The sequence below is a fragment of the Podarcis gaigeae genome, assembly GCF_964106915.1.
Source record: "Podarcis gaigeae genome assembly, chromosome: 4".
NCBI lineage: Eukaryota > Metazoa > Chordata > Lepidosauria > Squamata > Lacertidae > Podarcis > Podarcis gaigeae.
The window spans coordinates 28629141-28650524 of NC_139677.1; the positions used below are offsets into that span (position 1 = coordinate 28629141).

General features: G+C 48.7%; 1 protein-coding gene and 2 long non-coding RNA genes across 9 annotated transcripts in view; 2 read left to right on the forward strand and 1 right to left on the reverse strand.

Moving 5' to 3' along the window:
• The window catches only part of LOC310842998, a 346703-nt gene that overhangs the window by 174946 nt on the left and 150373 nt on the right, over positions 1 to 21384 (reverse strand). For all 6 annotated transcript variants that reach the window (XR_014563429.1, XR_014563430.1, XR_014563431.1 and 3 more), the window contains exon 4: positions 9440 to 9605. This is a non-coding gene — a long non-coding RNA (uncharacterized lncRNA). The remainder of the gene's footprint in view (positions 1 to 9439; positions 9606 to 21384) is intronic.
• The window catches only part of LOC310843001, a 49190-nt gene that overhangs the window by 4774 nt on the left and 23032 nt on the right, over positions 1 to 21384 (forward strand). The window lies entirely within an intron of this gene.
• On the forward strand, positions 9614 to 13079 carry SOX1 (SRY-box transcription factor 1). The gene has a single exon (XM_083735332.1). The coding sequence runs from the start codon at positions 10577 to 10579 to the stop codon at positions 11753 to 11755; it is 1179 nt and encodes a 392-aa protein (XP_083591458.1). The 5' UTR covers positions 9614 to 10576; the 3' UTR covers positions 11756 to 13079.

Here is a 21384-nt window from a genome sequence, read left to right on the forward strand (position 1 = left end):
AGGTGGAATCCGGAATTAGCCACGGCTCTTTCTAAGCAATTCTGGTCCTCTCCTATTATACGTGTATCCCTTTAACAACACAAAGACTCAAAAATTACAACTCTTGAGGAATGTTTCTTTTTTTTTAAGGTGCATTCAGACTGTTAATTACAGGGGTTTGTGTCAATGGAACTTTATCAATGACCCGTTTAATTCTGCTGTAATTACTGACAAAATAAGACAAGGATGGATCACAATAGAGAATATTTCTCTTTCAAAACAATATTGTGCCGGGAGTCTAGTTAAGGCATAATATAAACAAACAGCTTATAAAAGGCTCTCTCCCTGACAAAGCGTGACGAAAGGGTGTGCTCCAACCTTGCAGGGGGAACTTGCATTCCAGGACGCCCATTGGAAGGTTCAGGCCTGGTTACACGTGCTGAGCACACCGCTCCCAGAACAGGGAAGAGCGTCTGCAAAAAGCGCCAGGCTTGTCCTCTTCCCAACTTCCCAGCAATCCCGCCTCTTCAAACGGGAGGCTGTGAGAGCGGCGGGCGCCGGGCCCCGAGAAGAACGGGGCCCTTTGTGCGCAGAGATCGCCAACTTCGTTCTCTGCCATAATTGCGGCTCAAAATACGGGTTGTAATGTAGCCATTTATATTCGTGCAACGAAAACCACCGTTGTAGCCTTGCTTGTCTTTTCTAATGTTAACGTGCGAAGCAGAATTGGAGGCAGTGGGAACAGCCGCTCCTTAGCCAGTCGCTCTCAAGCTGCCCCAGAATGTATGGAAAATAGATTTTTATCCGAATTGCGGGTGGTTGGGAGGGAAGTGTATCAGCTGGCTCGACAACATCTAAACATCGGCTGGTTGTTTTTATTACAGGGCACAAAGCACAAATCCATGTGTGCTACTAGACAGCATTCCTCTGGATATTGTAATTAGATTCATAGGTTCATCTAAAACTGTTTTTGTCGTTGTTGTTAATTTCGCCTCAATGTAGCGGGCAGGTCTTTAATTATTTTCAGTCCCGAACCAGGGGATTAAGAAGGAAAGTCAGCGCCCCTTCGCCCTCTTTGGCGATTAATAATAATTTCTAAAATGCAAAAAGAATCCGCAGCTGAATTTTGTCTCTACGAGAAGGGAAACTGATCTTGAACCAATTCCAGTTTCCACAGGCGTGGGCACTTCCTTTCCGATGCGCCCAAGTTCGTATTCCCTCAAATGTGAGGTTATTTATATACACTCGCTTTTCCTTCCTTTTGAAGGAGGAGACCAAACGCGTCGCTCGAGGGAACGCTTTCCCCTAGATTTGGGGGAGCAGAGATGTCAACTTTCCTTCAGCTGCGAGACACAGCAAGTCAGTTTTGTCGAGGGATAATGTGGGCAGACGACGTGGAGAAGCTGCTCTTCACATCTCGCTGATAGGCACGCGGGGTTGCATTTCAACCCCGGCGCGAAGAAAACAAACACCAATTGCAGGGACTTCGAGATCCGAGGAGAAAGATGTCCCGATATTGGGAGTGACCAGAATTTGGTCCTCCCGGTGACTCCATTTCGTCCTCGGGAACTTTCCAGGGGGCGGCACAGGGCAGGTTGGAGAGAAACATTTCCTGCGCGAAGTTTCAGCCCTTTCCTCTGCCTCCCCCCGCCCCGTTTCTATCCTTTCATTCATAAACCTGGTGGTAGCTATAGACGCGGCTTGAATATTATTGACGTCTCTTCCCTCAACTGCTCCCTCCGTTAACCCAATTACAGAATCCATCAAGAACTGTGTTGAATTATCTCTTTTCCATACAGTATCAGCATTAGCCTAATTAAAAGCTATAATGTCTGATATAATGATTAAATCGTTAGCTCTGCTGTAGGGAAGCAATATTTTGTTTTCCCTTCAATTAGAAGCTGATTGAGGTTTTTCAGAACAGGTCAGCTGTGAAATTTGAATTATATGTGTGAGCACTGTTCACAGGGGTGAGCCCCGACTCGAAAGCTCCAGAGATTCTCCAAACGCTTTCACCCAGTGAGCTGGGAAACAACAACAACAACAACAACAACAACATTATAGCCGCTTTGCCTCGGGGGTGAGAGGGGGCTCAGGAATCTGCAGGAGAACCGTCAGAGTGGGAAGCCTTTGTGAAAGGTGAAAGGGAAAGAACAGGTTCACCTTCTGGAAAAGATTCCCAAATCACAAATAGCTTGTGAGTTTTGAAACTCTTCACTGAGAATGAGGATCACGACTGGCCCTGCTTTAGATAGCGTGTGTCAACCCCCTAGGTCTTTTGCTAAGTGGATTAGAACACGCTTCTTAAAATGAAATTGAGAATTTGAGAAGACTCGCTTTGGGTTGACTTGGGGGAATTTGCGTGAGAGAGCGGAGAAAGCGCTCGGTCGGAAGTTGCAGTAGAGTAGGGTGGGGGAATCGGGGCAGGAGCCAGTGGGGAGCAAGTGGCGTGAAGCAGGGAGTCCTCAAACACCCTACCCCACCCCTTTCCCCACTCCCCCGCTGCAGAATCCGGAGCCGAGGTGTAGCCAGCAGACGGCGATCGCAGCCTGCGCTGCCGAGCCCGGATCCCCCGTCCCTCGGCTCACTCGCAGCAGCCTCGGGTCGGGCGCTCCTTCTCCAGAAGGGTCTCCTCCTCCCCCCCCCTTTCCTCCTAGGGGACTTGCCGGTGCCTTTCCAGCGTGCGCAGCGCCAGCTCCTGGCTAGCCAAGGAAGCGCAAACGGCATTCCCCAGCTGGACGCGCTTTGCGCCGCAGTCCCCAAAAAGAAACAGGCAAAGTCGGCGAGGTGGGAGAGGGGCGGGTGTGGGGAGTTTCCTTTGCGAGTCGTCCTCCTGATCTCCCAGAAAACTTAAGAAATTAAGGTATCCTCAGACCAGCCTGGATCTCCCACCTTCGACGCACCTTGCTGCAGAATTTAATCGCAGAATTAGTTGACTCGTTCTGCCGCCAGCTGTCATGTTTAGGGGCCGTGCTGACCATACACGTGTGAAGCAGGCCTTGTATAATGTAGGCAATGTTCATTTGGAGAGCGAGCGAGCCTGTTTCTCAGAAGAAGAAAACAAACGGGGGGGGAGGGAATGAGGGGGGGATATTCCGTCTTTTTCAAGCTGTTTTCCAGAAATGATCTTGACCATGAGATCTTGCCACCAAAGTGGCTCTAAGGGTACTCTGTGGGCTGGTTCACGAAAGGTGCAACTCACAAACCAGCAGTATTGCTAAAAGTTCCAGGGAAACGTAAGTAGGGCTACCCTGAGAACAATCCCGAATTTGATTGTTGGATTGGATTGATCTGGACCTAAAGGAGGCCTCCATTTCCGAGAGCAGTTTACTCGCAATGGACAGGATTTGCCCCGTGCCCAGGGCCAAACAAAATCACCGCCACCAAGCAATCCCCACAACGAGCTGGCTAGCCATTTCGGATGGAACTTTTTCTTGGAGTACCCACCAAATTCTGGTTTGAGCCACCAGAATTGTTCCGCCAGTGGATATTCTGTGCTCTTTTAGGGTTGTTGTTTTTAATGTACTGCTTTATTAAATGGTTGTGGGTTTTGCATCTTAATACTGTAAATGGCTCCCAGGCGCCCCTGGCTGCGTGAAGCGATATGTAAACCTAATAAACTAACACTAAATTAAACCAAACGGTCGTTTTCATCAGATAGGCACATCTGGCATAACATCACCTTATACTTGGTTTTTTTAAAAAAGAGAGAAAGAAAAGAAAAGAAACACTTTTTAAAGCATTCCTTTTAAAAAGCGTATACAGTACTGCCTGGCTAGACACTGTAGGTTCCTAGAGGGATGGATATTCTCCTTCGAGGTGGGGGAAGAGGCTCACCTGGCTGTACCCCCTAGTTGAAACTTTATAGGCTCTTTCACTGTGAAGAGGCCACACACTGGAAACAGCCAGGCGACACCACCGGCAAATGAACGCTTGCAGGTCAGTCCCGAACCTCTTTGCATGCATCTAAACAAAAAAATCTTCCCCACCAGATCAGCTAGACTTCTACTGGGTTGAGCCGCCAGGATTGATGGATTAGTCATGCAAGGTGGAAGGTTCCAGGACCGGAGGGATCCTCACCGTGGTCAGTGGGGGATCACGCGGAGGGAGCTATGCACAGGATCGCAGCCTTGAAACTCAAGGTTGCACTCCTCCAGCTATAAACTGGTGGTCAGGCCCTTTCAGAGGTCTAGAGAGGCCCGAGTCACTTCCAGGTTTGAGTTGTAGTTTCAGATAGGTAGCCGTGTTGGTCTGCCATAGTCGAAACAAAATATAAAAAATTCCTTCTAGTAGCACCGTAGAGACCAGCTGTTTGTTATTGGTATGAGCTTTCGTGTATCTGAAGAAGTGTGCATGCACACGAAAGCTCATACCAATATCAAACTTAGTTGGTCTCCAAGGTGCTCCTGGAAGGAATTGTTTTATTTTGTTTCGAGGTTTGAGTTGGTTAGAGCGCCGTGCTGATAATGAACAAGGCTGCAAGTTCGATCCCCGCATAGGACAGCTGCCTATCTCTGAATGGCAAGGAGTTTGGACTAAGATGATCCACAGAGTCCCTTCCATCTCTACAATTCCATGATTCTGTGATAATAAAAACAAAGATGGCAGCAGCGGGAAAAAGCACCCAAAACAGAGCGAAACCTCAGAGATAACCAGCACCTGCTTTTCAAGCTGAGAAAGTGTGTGTCGCATTTTGGTCCAATGTGCATAAACGTAAGTTGTGAAACTTACCCAAAATTTAACGTGCCTAAATCTGAGGCCACCTTTGAGCTTAAGGTCCTGGGCCAAATGGCCCTACACACACACACACAGACACACGGTTGTGCGGATGGTGTGGACCACTTTTCTACAGGAGCAAGTTACACTGCTTCCAAGGCAGGTCTAAAAACTGTCCATGCATTCGGATCTTGCCCGTGCAGGGATCTGGGCACCAGGTGCCAAACCACACCGGCTGCAGCCATCCAAGGTGAGCGCTGCTAGCCTTGGCACCGTGGTAGCCTCTACCACGCCAAAGGTTTTGACTGTCAGCATTGGAAAGTTGGTTGATATGTTATTTAAGAGTTTAAATTGACTCAAAAGGCAACCTGGGGGTAATGCCAGGTATCCGTATAGATAAACGAATGGCCGAATTCTGCAGCCTGGTCGCATGCATGCATGCTTACTCAAGAGTATGTTCCGTGCTTTTTAATAATATTTTTCGAAGCATATGAGCCAACTCCTAGGGCCCCCAATAAAATATTTGAGGGGGCTAAGCTCCCCAAAAGTTTATGGGCATTCAGATGTGTGTGTGCCGCATCCTGTGACAGATTTTGCAAGGCGGTGCTTACCTGTCGCCGCGCCCCCCCCCCCCATTTATTATTCTAGTTGGCACCCTTGTTTCGAAGTAAATGCTCAGGGAATGGCCATTTTACACGAAGCAGCCAGATAACAGGCAGTTTGGCTTCGCTCTGTCAGTAACTTTTCGGGTCTCAGTTTCTCGTCTGTAAAACGGGAAGGGCGGCTGTCTCACAACCTCATGAGCCTGTTGTGAGGATCAATGAGAGACGCACTTTGCTCAATAAACAGGTTGTGGGCATGTTTATTCGGAAGTTATGCCCAGTTTATTGAGCGAGTTTACTTCCAAGACTGTGTGGGTTAGATTGGACTCCGTCCTGTATCGCTTTACATTGATGGAATGAGTGGGTGTTTGCATCGACGACATTGGCTTCATTGCACTCAATATTTTCTAAACAATTACTAACTATTATTATTTATTACACAACTTCTACACCAATTGCCCAAAGAGGACAAGTAACGACAGAGACAGACGGCCACTTAGAAATCCTGTTCTATATTTATTGCTGCATTTCTCAAGTCAAATCTTAGGCAATCTGTCTGTAATTGGCTACCGAAGTTCAAAAGTAGGAAAAAATATTTCCCACTCCTTAGTTAGCTGTTCGTTTGATTCAAATCTCTTCCAGCGGACACGTACACACGCTACAAGAGGGCCAGTGGCATCTCTGCCCTGACCACACTGGTCTAATATGGTTCCCACCAGACTTGATCTCAGGATGCTTCGAATCAACGTCTTGAGGACTTCTCCATGCCCCATTTTAGGCAGTGGCAGTAGCAAGTTCAATAGCGACATTTTAAAAACAACAACCACACTTAGTGGCACCTTGTGTTAAATACTCCGCTACCCTGGAGTGCCCTCTGCACTAGAGTGGCATTTGGCTGCAGAGGATAAACTTCAGCGCCTCATCGATCTTCTAAGCCATCGCGTGTAAATCTAGATCTTGTTCTCTTTAAAGTGGTTTTGGCCTTTCAGGCTGGTCCACGGTCACCCAGTGAACGTCATGACTGAGTGGGGATTTGAACCCAGATTTCCAAGGTCCTAGGCTATTACCCCACGCTATACCTAAGGGGGCCTGCCCCATACCTTTAGTGTGTAAGGGGGAAGACGTGTGCCAGGTCTTATTCCGAGAGTTGTTTTTTCTTTTCTTACGGCCATAACCTGGTTAGCAGTTTCTGAGCCCACGGATGGCCTCGATTCTATTGTGAATGTAGACCGGTGTTAACAGCGTTAGGGAATGAGTTCGCAGTTATTTCATGTTTCTGTATATTCTGTATATTCTGTATTGTTTCATTTTCCTTCTACTATTTTTAATTGTTGCTTTTTACTGTGGACCTCCTGGGTGAGAGAGGAGAGAGAAAGCGCAGTCGCCTGCCAAACAGATGTGGCGCTACGTCCAAGGTCTGTACTCTTGCATCTGATGAAGTAGACTGTTGCCCAGGAAAGCTAATACCTCAAGAGAACCTGCCATAGCGTCCAGTCGTGTGAAATGAAGATGACAGGCAGCATGAAAGGATGGCCGTAGGCATTATAAGAGAAGCCCTTTAAAGTTGAAACATTTTGCAGAAGAAATGGGCGGGGAAGAGAGATTGGACGGGCGCAGCCCTGGGGATTAGTTAACGTGTCATTCTATGAAAAGGAGTCAAGAGGGTGTCTTGGTCTATTACCTTTTGCTGGTGATTTGGTTATTACGCGTTTGGAATATTTACTGGTATATAAAGTAACTGCGACTGATTTAATTGCAGTCTCTTACCACGCTTGGAAGCATAACATATCAATGCATTTCTGATAGCCCTGTTGCAGCAAAGACAACACAGTCGGGTTGTTGACTTCTTGAAATAAACACCCAACAAATCCTAACAAATGTATTGTGGCATGGATTAGAGTCCACTTCACAAGATGCATCTTCAGTTAAGTTATCATCAGTTGGCAGGTCTACTTAAATACATGATAGGGGAAAATAAAGAATAAAGAGGGTACGGGGGAAACATTGAAAACTGTGGAGTCAAGGGAAAAGTGCAGTTTACCCTATTCGACGGAAGTATCTTCTTAAGGTTTTATTTTCAATTCAAGCGTTGTTTGTTATACAATTCTGGTTTAGAGTGAGGGGGCCAGAAGTTCTCAAAAGTCAACAGAGGTGAAGAAACATATTCAGATGCGGCAGAATGATCTCCCTAGCTACATATATTTCAAGAGCTTGCTGTGGAATCCTAAAGCTTATCTATTCTGGAACGATATATACATGAATCAGTTCCAAAAGCGGGGGAAATGTGTGGCAGAAACATAAACTGACCTCTTTAAGTCCTGCCCCCTATTTCAGGCAGGCACTAGAAAGTAAGACCCACAGAGTTATCTCCACTAGAATTTCCTTCCAAGATCAGGACAGTCCCCTTTACATGGCATGTAAGCTGGAGGGCTTTGTTGATTGAGATTGGGCGCCTGGCAACCCATTAGTTTTTGTACAGATTTCTCATCAACTTCTGTAGGTACAATGCCTGTAATCTGAGCCACACGTAAAGGTAAAGGGACCCCTGACCATTAGGTCCAGTCGTGGCCAACTCTGGGGTTGCAGAGCTCATCTCACTTTATTGGCCGAGGGAGCCGGCATACAGCTTCCAGGTCATGTGGCCAGCATGACTAAGCCACTTTGGGCGAACCAGAGCAGCGCACGGAAACGCCGTTTACCTTCCCGTAGGAGCGGTACCTATTTATCTACTTGCACTGTGTGCTTTCGAACTGCTAGGTTGGCACACATTACAAGGAAGCAAATTCTATTGACATCTACAGGAAAGAACTTCTGTTCCAAGCATTGTGCTAGGATATGGGGCGTCAGTTCTCCATTCTTAAAACAATCTTCACTACTTGGAGACCTGTCTCCTACTGGGAAGTTGAGAAATCTTGACTGAGGACCAAGAAGTACACGAACGAGCATTACGTTTCTTAAACAACCCCGTTCCTTTAGTATCTTTCTTAAACACCCCGTTCCAAAATTGCCCAATGGTAAACCACACTGATGTCCGAGGGACATAAATGACAATAAATATTCTTAGTTAGGCTTCAACCTCTAGGTCCTTACTTGGGAATGGGGCTAGCTGAACTCACCTGAATAAACCATGCGTAGCACAGACCTGAATGTTTCATAGTGTAGTTTCAAAGCAGCTTATACTACATTTTATAAATAAATGCCTACTACATTTTATAAATAGTGATTTCAGATTTTAAACTTGACACACACACGCATCCTAAACATATTAAATTGAAAGAATTTCCAAAGAGGTAACCCTGTTATATATTGCAGAACACCAAGGACAAGTCTTGTGGCACCTTAAAAACTGCCCAACATTGTCTCATGACTCACGAAACTTTATGCCACGATAAATCTTTAAGATACCATAAGTCTTTGTTGATACTACAGTACTTCAAAGTAGAGTCCCACTGATCTCAATAGAACTTTTTTCCAAGTGAGCTAAGATCGGAGAGTCTTTTTGGTGAGATTCTTACACACAGATAAAGATATGATAAATATTGAGGGCTTATTAAAATGTTGCCCTTCCCAACACCCGCCCAGAAAACACCTGCGCGTCAAGATACACTAGCAGAAAATTACATTCCTTCTCAGCAAGCACAAAAGGCAAAGGAAACAAACAAAAAAAGTTCCGTACAGGAAATGAAGAGAAGAAGCAGAAAGGAAATTTTACAAGGTTGAAAAAGTCCAGTAGCTTAAAAACTAAATAACTTCTGCCGGTCCCAAAAACGTCTGTCGCTGCTGCTATTCCCTCCCCCGAAATGAATTCTTTGCAGCTAAACACGCCACGGTTCCAGAAGATCAGGCGGACACCAGGGTGCGCGCGATTTAAATTCAAATAATCTTTTTGGGGTGAAGCGCATCTTGAACCGGTTCGAATTGGCATATATATGCCCTCGGAATTTTATTTTATTTTTCTCCGTTACGGCCTTTGCTTCCTAGTAGACGCTTAGTTCGGTTCGGGTTATTTTATTATTTATCCGCGTTCCTGGTGGCTGTGTGTGACCCCTTTCGTGGCCCCTCCTCGAAGGCTCCCCATCCCCGCCCTGCTTCCCCCCGCCTCGCCCTTCCCCGCCAGTTCCATAATAGTTTGTACTTCTCACCTCCGGACGTCACTCCTCAGTGCGCCATGCAAATAATCCCCCGCCGGCGCGCTCCGATTGGCCAAGGCAAACTAATTTAATCCCCGTTCGGTGCGCGGTGTATGGCTGCTGGGCTCTTCTCTCGTGGTATCTCTCGGCTGCTCCTCCTTTCCCGATTCCTCCCGGGCTAGAGGAGGGAAACCACAGAGAACAAATTACTGTGCAAGTTCTGCTGCCTGCCTGGGAGCTCTTGGCTTCCCCCTCCCCTCGCTCTCGCACCCCTCCCGCGCGTCCTTACTATTTTCTTCCTTTTTCCCTCACTCCCCCCTCCTCCTCCCTCTTTTTCTTGTGATTTAATTACTCCTTTCTTTTATTCCCCCCCTCCCGCTTTTTTTTTTTACGCGTGGTGGAGGCGGCAGAGGGGGAGGGGGATTTCCTGTCTCTTCGCCTCTGTTCACTTGGGACCAGCGGATGCGAGTCACACACGCTCCCTCCCTCAACTAACTCTCTCTCTCTCTCTTTCGCTGTGGAAGTTAGCGGAGAGAGGGGGGGCGCGCGCATTAGATCACTTCAGCCGCCGCGAGAAGGAGGGGAGCGCGGCTGCCTGCGTGTGCGCGTGTGTGTGTGCGGGAGAGGGAGAGAGGCGCGCGTGTGCTGAGCCGAGGACGCAGGAGAGCGACGAGAGAGCCCGGGCGCGCACTTCCCCGCCATCTCCTCGCCAAAGTGGATCGGCCAGACTTTCTTCGCCGGCGCCGTCTTCCGCTTCTTCCCCCCGAGCCTCCGCCCGGCACCTGTTTGAGCCGCTTTTGAATCCAGCTGGACGAGAAACCGCAGCGCAACACTCTTGGAGAGGGAGAAAGTTTTGCCCGCCCGAGGAGATTCCCGCGCGCGCGCTTTCGCGCTTTCCTCTCTGAGCGCAAGAAGAAAACAACTTTCTCCCCCACCCAACCCCAGCACCACCACCACCCCTCCTCACTCTCGACCGTCGCGGTGAACTCTTATATAATTTACTTCTCCTCGGCACCTCCTCTTTCCCGCCCGGACTCGTCCTCCTGGTCGGTTCCCGCTCGTGCGCTCTCCTCGGCGCGCCGCTTCTTCGCCTTCCTGCGCTCTATGTTTTGACGCTGTGGAGCCTGGTGGCCCCCGAAAGCTGCGCGAATGTATAGCATGATGATGGAGACGGACATGCACTCCCCCGGCGGAGCCCAGGTCACCACCAACCTCTCGGGCCAAACCGGAGCCGGGGGAGGAGGAGGAGGTGGAGGAGGAGGCGGCGGCGGGGGCCCCAAGGCTAACCAAGACCGGGTCAAGAGGCCCATGAACGCCTTCATGGTTTGGTCTCGGGGCCAGCGCCGGAAGATGGCCCAGGAAAACCCCAAGATGCACAACTCGGAGATCTCCAAGCGCCTGGGCGCCGAGTGGAAAGTCATGTCGGAGGCCGAGAAGAGACCCTTCATCGACGAGGCCAAGAGGCTGCGGGCGCTGCACATGAAGGAGCACCCGGATTATAAATACCGGCCCAGGAGGAAAACCAAGACTCTGCTCAAGAAGGACAAGTACTCGCTGGCCGGAGGGCTGCTGGGCGCCGGCGGCCCCGGCGGAGGCCCTCCGGTAGCCATGGGCGTCGGCGTGAGCCCGGCCGGCGTGGGCCAGCGCTTGGAGAGCCCCGGCGGAGGCGGCCCCGGCGGCGGGGGAGGCGGTGGCGGCGGAGGCGGCGGCGGGGGCTACCCGCACATGAACGGCTGGGCCAACGGAGCGTACCCGGGCTCGGTGGCTGCGGCTGCGGCTGCGGCGGCGATGATGCAGGAGGCGCAGCTCGCCTACAGCCAACACCCGGGCAGCGGCGCCCACCCGCACGCCCACGCGCACCACCCGCACCCGCACAATCCGCAGCCCATGCACCGCTACGACATGGGCGCCCTCCAGTACAGCCCCATCTCCAACTCGCAGGGCTACATGAGCGCCTCGCCGTCGGCCTACGGGGGCATCTCCTACGGCGCGCAACCCCACCAGAACTCGGCGGCGGCTGCGGCGGCTGCAGCCGCGGCAGCGGCGGCCGCCTCGTCCGGGGCGCTGGGCGCGCTCGGCTCCCTGGTCAAGTCCGAGCCCAGCGTCAGCCCGCCCGTCACCTCGGCGCACTCGCGGGCCCCGTGCCCTGGGGACCTGCGAGAGATGATCAGTATGTACTTGCCCGGCGGAGAAGGAGGGGACCCGGCGGCGGCGGCGGCAGCCGCGGCGGCGGCCGCCGCTGCCCAGAGCCGCCTGCACTCCTTGCCACAGCACTATCAGAGCGCCAGCACGGGGGTCAACGGCACGGTGCCCTTGACGCACATCTGAGCCGAGGGGAGGAAGGGCGCACGGACGGACGGACGAACCAGCCAAGGGGCGCGGGGGCGCAGTGGAGGGTGTCGCGCTCTCTCTCCTGGGAGCCCCCTCGTCCCCCTCGCCACTGCTGCCCATCTTCCCAGACCCACCCCCCGCCGCCCCCTTCCTTTTGTACAGAACAACAAGAAAGAGAGAGGAGATGTTTTGATGACGTTGTAATAAGAATCATAATAATTATAATAACAAATATTCCTAATGGTGAGGATAATGAAGAGAGAAGGTAACAGATTGCTCTAATGCTGCCCCCCCAGTCCCTCCCTCTCTACCCTAAGGACTAGTTTCTGAAACTGGGGGTTGGCGGGGGGGAGTTGGGTTGTTATATTTTCCTTCTGTTGTTGTTGGGTTTTAGACAAACCGTCTGTGTTTTAACTGACATTTTTTTTTTGTACAGTATTTATCATTCACCCAGGAGCCACAATGCGTTTATATTTGCTAAAGCGGGGGGAGGGCAAAAAAGACAGACAGACAGAACTATAATTGTTAATTATTCAAAGATCTAGGCGAGGCCAACTTTTCTGCCACACAGAAGCACTAACTGGTCACTCTTTGAGCCGCTTCTTGTGAAGATTTTTTATTGCCTAAGGAAAGCAAAGATGTTGGGGAGAACTGTTCTCGTTTATAACACAGTACCAAGGGATGCAAATCCAAAACCACGCTTAAACTCTTCTTCTTTTTGTAGTTCTTACGAAGCGGGGTTCTTTATTTTTTCTTATTTTGTTTATTTATAAAAACATTTTTATTTTTTGCAACCAGCAACAATATTCTGGATTTTGTAAATGTTTATTACGTCTGCTTTTTTTTTCTTTTGTTAACTATTTTTTGTATTTTTTTCTTCTTCTTGTAAATGCATTGTGGAATAATTTTAATTAATTTTAGGCGTTACAAGGGAATTCATAAATGTGTATATAGTTTACTAAAAAGGCGTTTCCGCTAAAAAAGGAAAACAAATAAAACTCTAAAGATGCGTTCGATTCTGAGTTATATCAATTTCAAAGTGAAAGTGCAACCAGTAAATCCAAAATGTACTAATTCATGGCATGCCTTAAAAGCTAGAGATTGGAAATTGACTATATGTATAAATATAACGTGAAATATAATAAGATCAGCAACCACACAAATCCCTATTTGGGTTTAGACTTTTCACAGTTTCTGTGATCGCGAACAACAACAAAAAGGGGGAGAAAGTTTTTTTTTAATGGTGTAGTTTTTGGATATTATTTTAATATCTGTTGAGTATTGTTAAGGAAGGCGACCGATTAAAATACTTTCCATAGCATTCCTTGTTTATTTTGTTTATTTCTGGCACTGGCTTATTGAAACATCTAGCTTACAGTACTAAGTTTTCTGTCTTAAGTTAGTGAAGCGGTTTTAAATAGGTTTGGACGGTTCTCTCCCCCCTTCTTGGCCCTAAGGCTAGATATAACTCCAACATTACCGGACTCACCATGTTTAGACTAGATACAATTATGATGCTGAATACTGATTAGACATAAAAACTACCAAAAACTGTTTCTGAACAAAGCCACAATTTTGGGCGGGTGGGGTGGGGTGGGGAGTCTATCTCTTGTCCCAGCACTGTCTTCTCTTCTTCGAAATACCAAGGAACCTTGTTTGAACCGTGAATGCTGTTACACTAAAATGATGCATTTGTTTGTACGGATATCCTAATGTTGTTTAATTGCATAGAAATTTGATTTAAAGTGACTTTCTCCGTTGCCTGATTCTAAAGTGGGAAGTCGATATTAAACTTGATATAACAGTAAAGACACAGTTCAGGCTACATTTTACAATTATTGTTTCAGCTTTTTTATTTATGGCTATTGAACGAAGGCGGGGGGGGGAGGGTTGGGGGAGAGAGGACTCTGTGAAGTCCAGAGCGGAAACAAAGCTTAGAGCAAAGCAAATGAGTAATTGGCTCCCTGTGTTCATTTATGTATATCAGTTGGCTGCAGCTCCCGAAAAAAACTTGCCCCGGAGCAGCCACCGTTGGTTTTCTTTGAAGTCCTTGGGCGTACTCCAGGTTACTCCAGAGTAAAACCACACGCAGATGGCAGGCACTGCTCCTTACATGCTCCAAACACATTACCTGGAAGTAAGCTCCTTTGGTTTCAATGGATCTTTTATCGAAGTGATCTGTTAAGGCCTGTAGGCTGGGCTATTCGGTCTCTGCTAGAAATGGTTTATGGGGATTAACTTCCCCATTCTCAGCCTTCCATATTCGTTCGAATTACTCATCCTTGGAAGTGGTCGCCAACCTTCGTTCCCAAATAACCCTGTTGGTCTCTGTAATACAACTTATTCTTAGCCTTCCTTTCACCCCTTTTGATATTTTGCTAGGCCCTCTTTTCCTGACTCCCTCGCTCTGCAGACCGGCGTCTGAAAGCTGGATGGGAACCCTTGCCATGCTCTTTGGGCGAGTGTGTGGTTTGCTTATATCAGATCCTGCCCTTTTACAGCAATCCAATCGATGTTGGACTTGTGCATTTTTCTCCCTCTCCCGCTCAATCTTTAATAAGGGGTTTGTCACAAAGGAAAATACCAGCAACCGGGCATCGGTGAAAAACCATACCCGTTTCTTCAATGCACATGCGCCCACAGATGTTGGCGAGGTGTGTGTGCCAATCCAAATTTCTATACATATATATGAAATGTGAATAATCCTTTCTGGTTTCCAGTTACCACTCATTTAACTGGCTGTTGTCACACACAGAGGTCTGATTTTTGGAAATGTAATAAACCATCAGGTATTTGTGAAAGCTATCTGCGCTTCTCTTTGCATGCAAATAGCGCCAACAACTTTTCTGGAAGGAAGGGGGCGGGGGAGGGGGAGAGAGAGAAAGAGGCAGAAGGAGTACCAAAAGGACTTCACATTCTCTGTTGTGTTTGGGGAGAGGAGTTCTTAAAGTCATTTTGCTTGCCCCGTAACCCTCGGTGTCCTATTGCCTACAGCGCTACCATTAACTAACACGCACGTTCAAATGAACTGCAACAAAACTTTTCAAAATTTACTATTATTCTTATTATTATAATAATTAGCAACACAGTCTAGGCGAAGTTAAAATGCGTTATATGTTCACTGGTTTAAGTGGTGAAGATTTAAACGTGTGCTTAACTCTCTCAATCAAATCAATGTCTTTGGTTAGATTGCGCCTCACTCCATAACCCAGAATCAGAATGATTATTATCCTCATTTAGTTGACTTTGTTCGGTGCTTTTGTTATTCTTATGTGCATGTATTTGCTTTGTTGTTTTTTCTTTCCGCGGAGAAGCAGGTCAAATAATAACCTTCATAAAACCTTGTTCAAAAAACCACAACGCAACCAGTTTAAATGTAAGGGTTTTAATTTTATTTTATTTTTAAGAAGAAATCATTAGACCTCCTGGGAAGCCACATGCCTGAATAATTTAATATGCAAAACTACATAAAGTTTTAAACGATTTCCTGATTTAAATGCTTTATTTTTCATTTTGAGATAGAGAATTGTTCGCCCTCTGATTTGATCGTCGGATCTGCTTCTGGTGTATGGAAGATTTCATTTATACTGAACGCACCGTTTTCAATACTGCTTGGAGGTCATTCCAGATACACTTAGCAAAGTGTATACAGAGCGAAGCACAGGATGGGGAATGGAGGGCTTGAGGGAGCTGCTGGCCGGCCGCTTAGTATCCCTACATCTAGCCTTTGCACCCTCTCCCTCCAGGGTTTTGGGAAAAGCCAAAGCAACACCCAAACCCAGAACTTAAATCACAAAACGTTCGGCATTGACCTGCTGATTTGCGCTGGCTGCGGGTGGGCAACTCTGTTTCCGCCGAGTGCTTAGAACTGGCAACACCTCTCCCCAAAACAAGCATCAAGTCTACTTTCAAGCATCCCTTCCCCCCAGCAGAGGAGGAGGAGGTCCAGCAAGGCCATGGACCACTGCGCATCCTGGGCCCTCCCTGGCCCCTTCAGATCTTATCTTGGCCAAGTGGGAGGCGGGAACACTCCGAGATCTGCTCAGAGAAGCGTGAAGGGCCGGCCCCAAGGCCTCGCGGGCCGCCACGCTCGCACAATGGGCCCCCAGGGGACGCCGTTGCGGTTGGGGGAGCAGTTTGGGGAGATGGCGGGGGCTGGTGGCAACCGATCTGCCCTTTCCCAGCTCTCTCGCCAAGCCGCATCGGGCCCCTGAGAAGAAGAACAAGAGGAGGAAGGAGAGGGGGCTGAATTCTGCGCGCAGTGCCAGTTGTCTCTCGCTCCCCATTGCCATACCCTCCGCCAGGGGCAAGGCGGCCCACGGAGTTGCTCAGAGTCCAGATAAGTGGGAGCTCAAGAGTCCAGAAAAGGCGTCGGAAGGAAGCTGGCGTCGTGTGACACCAGGATTCCCCGGCGTGGCGTGATTTAGTGGGAGAAATCGGTTTACCTTATATAAGCGCTATTTTGTTTTATTACGCGCCAAGCCCCATTTCGCTTTAACTGATGAGCCTAGGAGGCACTTCTATTTTACTCTTCCTCCCAGAGTGTCCCCCACTTCACCCTACGCCTAATTCTTTCTTCCATCGCCTCTTTCTTTCTTGCTCACCGCTTAGGCTCTGGGAGTTTGTTATGTTCCAGTCACTTCTGCCCCACCAGCACCTGCTCGGGAAAGCAGGCGCCTCTGGGGAAAAAGAAACTCAGCTTATGGCGCAGTGAGATCTCCCTCCTCTTGCTTCTCTTTTTACCCCGGCAAGAGCCAGATAGGGACTGACTTGTAAGCCGCGCCAATAAGTTCGTTTTAGGGATTTCGAGCTGGACTTCGCCCCTTCACTGGAGAAGCAGGCCTTTCCCTTTCCCTCCAGAGAACCATCCCTGTTTATCTAGCCATCCTGGACTTCCTGGACTGGGATTTTCCTCCCCTTTAACGCAGTGCTTCCCCTTCCTCCATTCCCCGCCGTCGGCATTTCAATTTTACCCTTCTAGGGATAATCGGTTTCGCGCGTCCCGGAGGTCTGGCCGGATGGGCGCAGGTGTGAGCTCAGGCGTTGGGACTTGGGCACAAGGGGCGCAGGGGGAGGGGGAAGGACCCGATTGCTGATCATACAGCAACAGTTAGTTTCGAGAGAATCCCCCGGAAACTAAAGGACCTGAAGCTATGGCTTTCAATGGCACTGTAACAGCAATTAACTTTTGCTGGAAGCCGAGCATCTTTAACGCTGTGATCTAGGCAGCAGTTCACGTCGATTTAAGCGCTTCTCACTTGCATTCATTTTCTCCTCGGTTTCCAGAGGGTCCTTATGGCTCTTCCTCCTTTTCCTCATTTAGGTCTTTAAGTTCTTTCTCTCTCTCTCTCTCTCTCTCTCTCTCTCTCTCTCTCTCTCTCTCACACACACACACACACACACACACACGGGCGCGTTGCTTCTGGAACCAGAACCACACACCCAAGTATTCCACTTTCGCCCTCCTCGCTTTTGTCCTGGACGGTTCTCCTCCGTTCCTCTTTAGTTACTCCTTTCTGCCTTGCACCTCCCCACCCGGGGTACATGCTTTAGTGTGGTTTAGTCACCCTGTAAAGATGAAGGTGGTTTTTTGTTTTCTTTAGGGACCCCTCGTTTTCTCCAGAGGACCTGCAGAAACCAGGCCTTTCTCCTCGGGAGTGGTGAGGAGGAGCTCCCCGTGGCTGGACGGCGCCCCTGAAGCTGGTGGCGCGGAGCTCCTTCCCTTGGGTGTCACAGGAGCGGGTGGGGATGGAGGCCGTCCAAGTGGAGGGAAGCGGAGCGAATAGGAGAGGGGAGTCCTGCGCGGGGAGGGGAAGGGAGAGGCCAGAGTGTGTTTGGAGAGCGCGGGATTAAGCGAGGAAGAGAGCCCTGACCCCGGGATCAGCGGCTAGTCAAACCTATTTACAATCACCCGGCAGGAGAAGCGCTGATGGCTCCCGCTGCTGCCAGCGGCCTGCCCGGCAACAAGTGAAACCCGAGCGCCCTGCTGCGCTCGCCAGGGGACTGAGCCAGGAAGACCCAGGCCGGCTCTCTGGCGGGCTCGCTCCACCGGGAGGAGACGCCATGCCCTGGCGAGAAAGAGGCGCAGGCGTTTGGGCTGCTGCCCTGCCTGGATGTGGCATGGAGGCGGCTGGTGCTTGGGAGCCCTGCACTTGGAGTGGCGGCACCAATCTTATTCACGCAGAGCTAATTTCTGTGGCCCTTTCCAAGCTTTCTCTTTCGCCTGACCCCGAGAGCCGAGGGAGGGAGAGACATGGCCGAGCAGGGAATTCAAGACACGTTTCCCCTCTTCCAAGCACGACGAGGCTGAGCGCGAGTTCACACGTGCTATGCCTCAAGGGTGGCTTGCAAGTGAGAAACAGGCTTCTCCTCTCATCAGACCCCACAGACCAGGTTGGGAAACCTGTAGCCCTCCAGATTGTTGGACTACTCCCCCCCCCCCCGAATTGGTCGTGGGACCAACGACACCTAGGGGGGCACTGTATCCCCACCCCTGCCCCCGACACAGCCTGCCATCTCTGATTCAGCTGTGCTTGGGTCATTCTTCAGCAAGGAGGCTGCGCCCATTAATAGTTATCCCTCGAAGGCCACACGGCCGTCAAGATCTTGCACCTCTCGCCCTAGAATGTAAAACACATCGACACGAATGTCCCGCATATAATGATATCACTCTCTAGAAAGAGACATCAGTAGAGACATAATAATAATAATAATAATAATAATAATAATAATAATAATAATAATAATAGGGCGAGGACAAAAACATATCAGAGACTTTGGGAAGTTTCTATAATTGAAGGGTGGTCTTTGGCAAGTAATAACCTACCTTCCCCCCATATATAAATTTTTATCTCTTTTATGTTCTGCTAGTCCTAGGCCCCCTATTTCAATAAGACAGGAAATCTGGAGTGCGTGTGTCGGCGGGGGAGACATTTCCAGAAACGAAACAGTTCCCCTTAGGGGCTTAGCCAGGATTTTTTGGGGTGGGGGGAGGACTTTTGTCGGAGGGGGGTTAGAGCCGAGCTATCCGCGACGGAATTGGTTAGTTAGTTATTTTTATTTGTTTACTTGGCCTTTTTTGGGGGGGGGACCTTCCCCCTTGCACCCCCCTGGCTACGTCCCTGGTTTCCTTGCCATTTGCGGCGAATAACCAGTGTGGTTCTCTTGGGGGAGGCCAGCGGGGATCTCTTGTCTGGGCACACGAGAAGGCTCCAAAGAGAGTCCAAATCGCTGGATCAAACAAGGCCAAAAAGTCTAACAGAGGCTGCTGAAGCCTGGGTGGAATCTTCTGACAAACTCGCCAGTCCTGACCTCTGTCTGCCTCGTGTCATTTGGGCAGGCATCCCCGGGGAAGGGACAGTGTTTGCGGAGACTTTTCTCGCGCCAAAAGGGTGCGCAAAGAAGACCTCTCAGGCCTTCCTGCGCTTTTCTAGCGGCAAAGCGCGCCTTCGCTGTTCTTGCCACCTTGCAGGACGCGCAGTGCCGGCAAGAAAGTGTAAGAAAGTGCCACTGCCGGCCCTTGTTTCTCTGACACTTTTTTCCCCTTCAGGCTTATGCAACCCCGAGCGTAGTTAAATTAACCCTTTTTACGCTCTTGAGCCCACCATTTGCCTTCAGGCAGTCCGGGTGGGGAAAGTGTTGTAAAATGGTGGGTGTCCCCTCCCTTCACATGCGTTCCTAAAACCAGTGATTACGAAGCTAGAACTAAGATGTCACAAATAATTTTTTTTCCTGAGGAAGCGTAGATAAAAGTGTAAGTTGGGTGGGTTTTGGGTTTTTTTTTAAATGTATGTCCTCTAGCTTAGTAGTAAAGGGTCAGGTGGCACCTTAAAGGCTACTTTTGTTATTACATAAGGGGAGCCAGAGACCATTTCAGATGGAATCCGTTCATAGTAATTCCACTTTTTGATGCCTCCAACTGGCATATTTTTCAATAATCTGTTGCTCTGGATGGCAGGCTGACTCTCTACACAAACCTTGTAGGTCTCTGCTTAAATGAACACCATCTGAGAGGGTAATGATGGTCCTGCAGGCAAAATTAAATTCTCAAGTACCGGGGTTTTTTTGGGGGGGGGACTAGGCTGAGGAAGTGAGGAAATTCCCTCTTCCTATTGCAGTCATCTTCTCTTCCAAGGATGGCAAATCATGATTTATGGTGGGCGCTACAATATTTATTTATTTACTATCTATGAATAGGCTGCCAATAACACACTTCTCTAGGTGGCTGACTAGAAATAAAAGAACAGAAATACAATATGAAAACGCAAGTACTGCATATAAAACAAAACAAAAAATGCAGCATAAGAACAAACCAACCAAAGCCTTTCCTTTTCCAGTAGAGGATTAAAAATGAAACCTGTTAGCAGCAGAAATAAACAAGAAAGCACCAACGAAATATTGAGAACCCAGATGTTAATATCACAGGTTATTTAAAAGGCCTGAGTGGCTAAAAGGCTGCAAAAATACAATATGGAGGAGAGTAAGTCTCTTTGGGGAGACGATTCCATGAGAGGGGTGTCACCACTGAGAAGGCCCTCACCCCATCCTGTTATAGTACAGAAGTTTTAATATTCTATGCCACTTCCTGGACTTTACAAGTGAGAGTTAAGAGCCAGCATGATGAAGGAAAATGGGAACAAACAAACAGTGGTGTTGAATTGAAAAGAGTGCAATGGAAGTGTAATCTGCAGAGGAAGCAGAATGAGATGCTATGCCAGAGTAGAATCTAGTACTTCAGACAATGAATGGGACTGGCTCTCTTTAAAGCTCCCCCTACATAAAACAAGTTACTGAAACTAGCAGATTAGGGAGAAAGCCCTGTCTCTGCTGTGCTAGTTTTCAACGTACAGGGGGTTGGTTTTGCGTTTCACATAGCAGAATATTCAAATATGTGACACCCATCCCTAGCCTATAACAACAGAAGTGTAGAAGGGAAGAAATAGTACCACTCTATTCTGCCTTGGTCAGATCACACCTGGAGTATTGTGTCTAGTTCTGGGCACCACAATTTCAGAAGGATATTGACAAGCTGGAACATGTGCCAAGAAGGGCAACAGAGAGAATAAAAGGGGGGTTTGGGGGGAGACTTATGAGCAGTGGTTGAGGGAGATGGGCATGTTTAGCCTTAAAGATATGATAGCCATCTTCAAATATCTTAAGGGTGATCACATGGAAGATAGAGCAACTAAACATTAGGAAGAACATTCTGACGGTAAGAGCTGTTCAATAGTGGAACAGACTCTCTCAGAAGGTGGTGGACTCTCCTTCTTTGGAGGTTTTTAAGCAGAAGTTGGCTGGCCATCTGTTATGGATGCTTTGATTGCGATTCCTGTGTGGCAGGGGGCTGTGTGGTAGCTGACCTTTGTGGTTCCTTCCAACACCACAACTCTAAGATTCTATAGTATAAAGTGGCACAATCTATTCTACCACTTCAGGATTTTGCCACCTCATTCCCACTTCATTCTAAAGCAGTTGTAGACCAGGCTTTGGTTCCAAGTACCTGTACTTGGTACACATTTAAAGGATTTCTGGGCACAGCTGGGTAGATACGTTTTGGAGGTCAGTGGGAGAAAGAATGGCCTTCTAGGTGAAATGAGTTTACTTGTCCAAGTTGCTAGCATCAGTCA

Bases quoted from the DNA above. Each gene is read 5' to 3' on its own strand.
- SOX1 (XM_083735332.1), top strand. From the start codon at position 10,577: ATGTATAGCATGATGATGGAGACGGACATGCACTCCCCCGGCGGAGCC.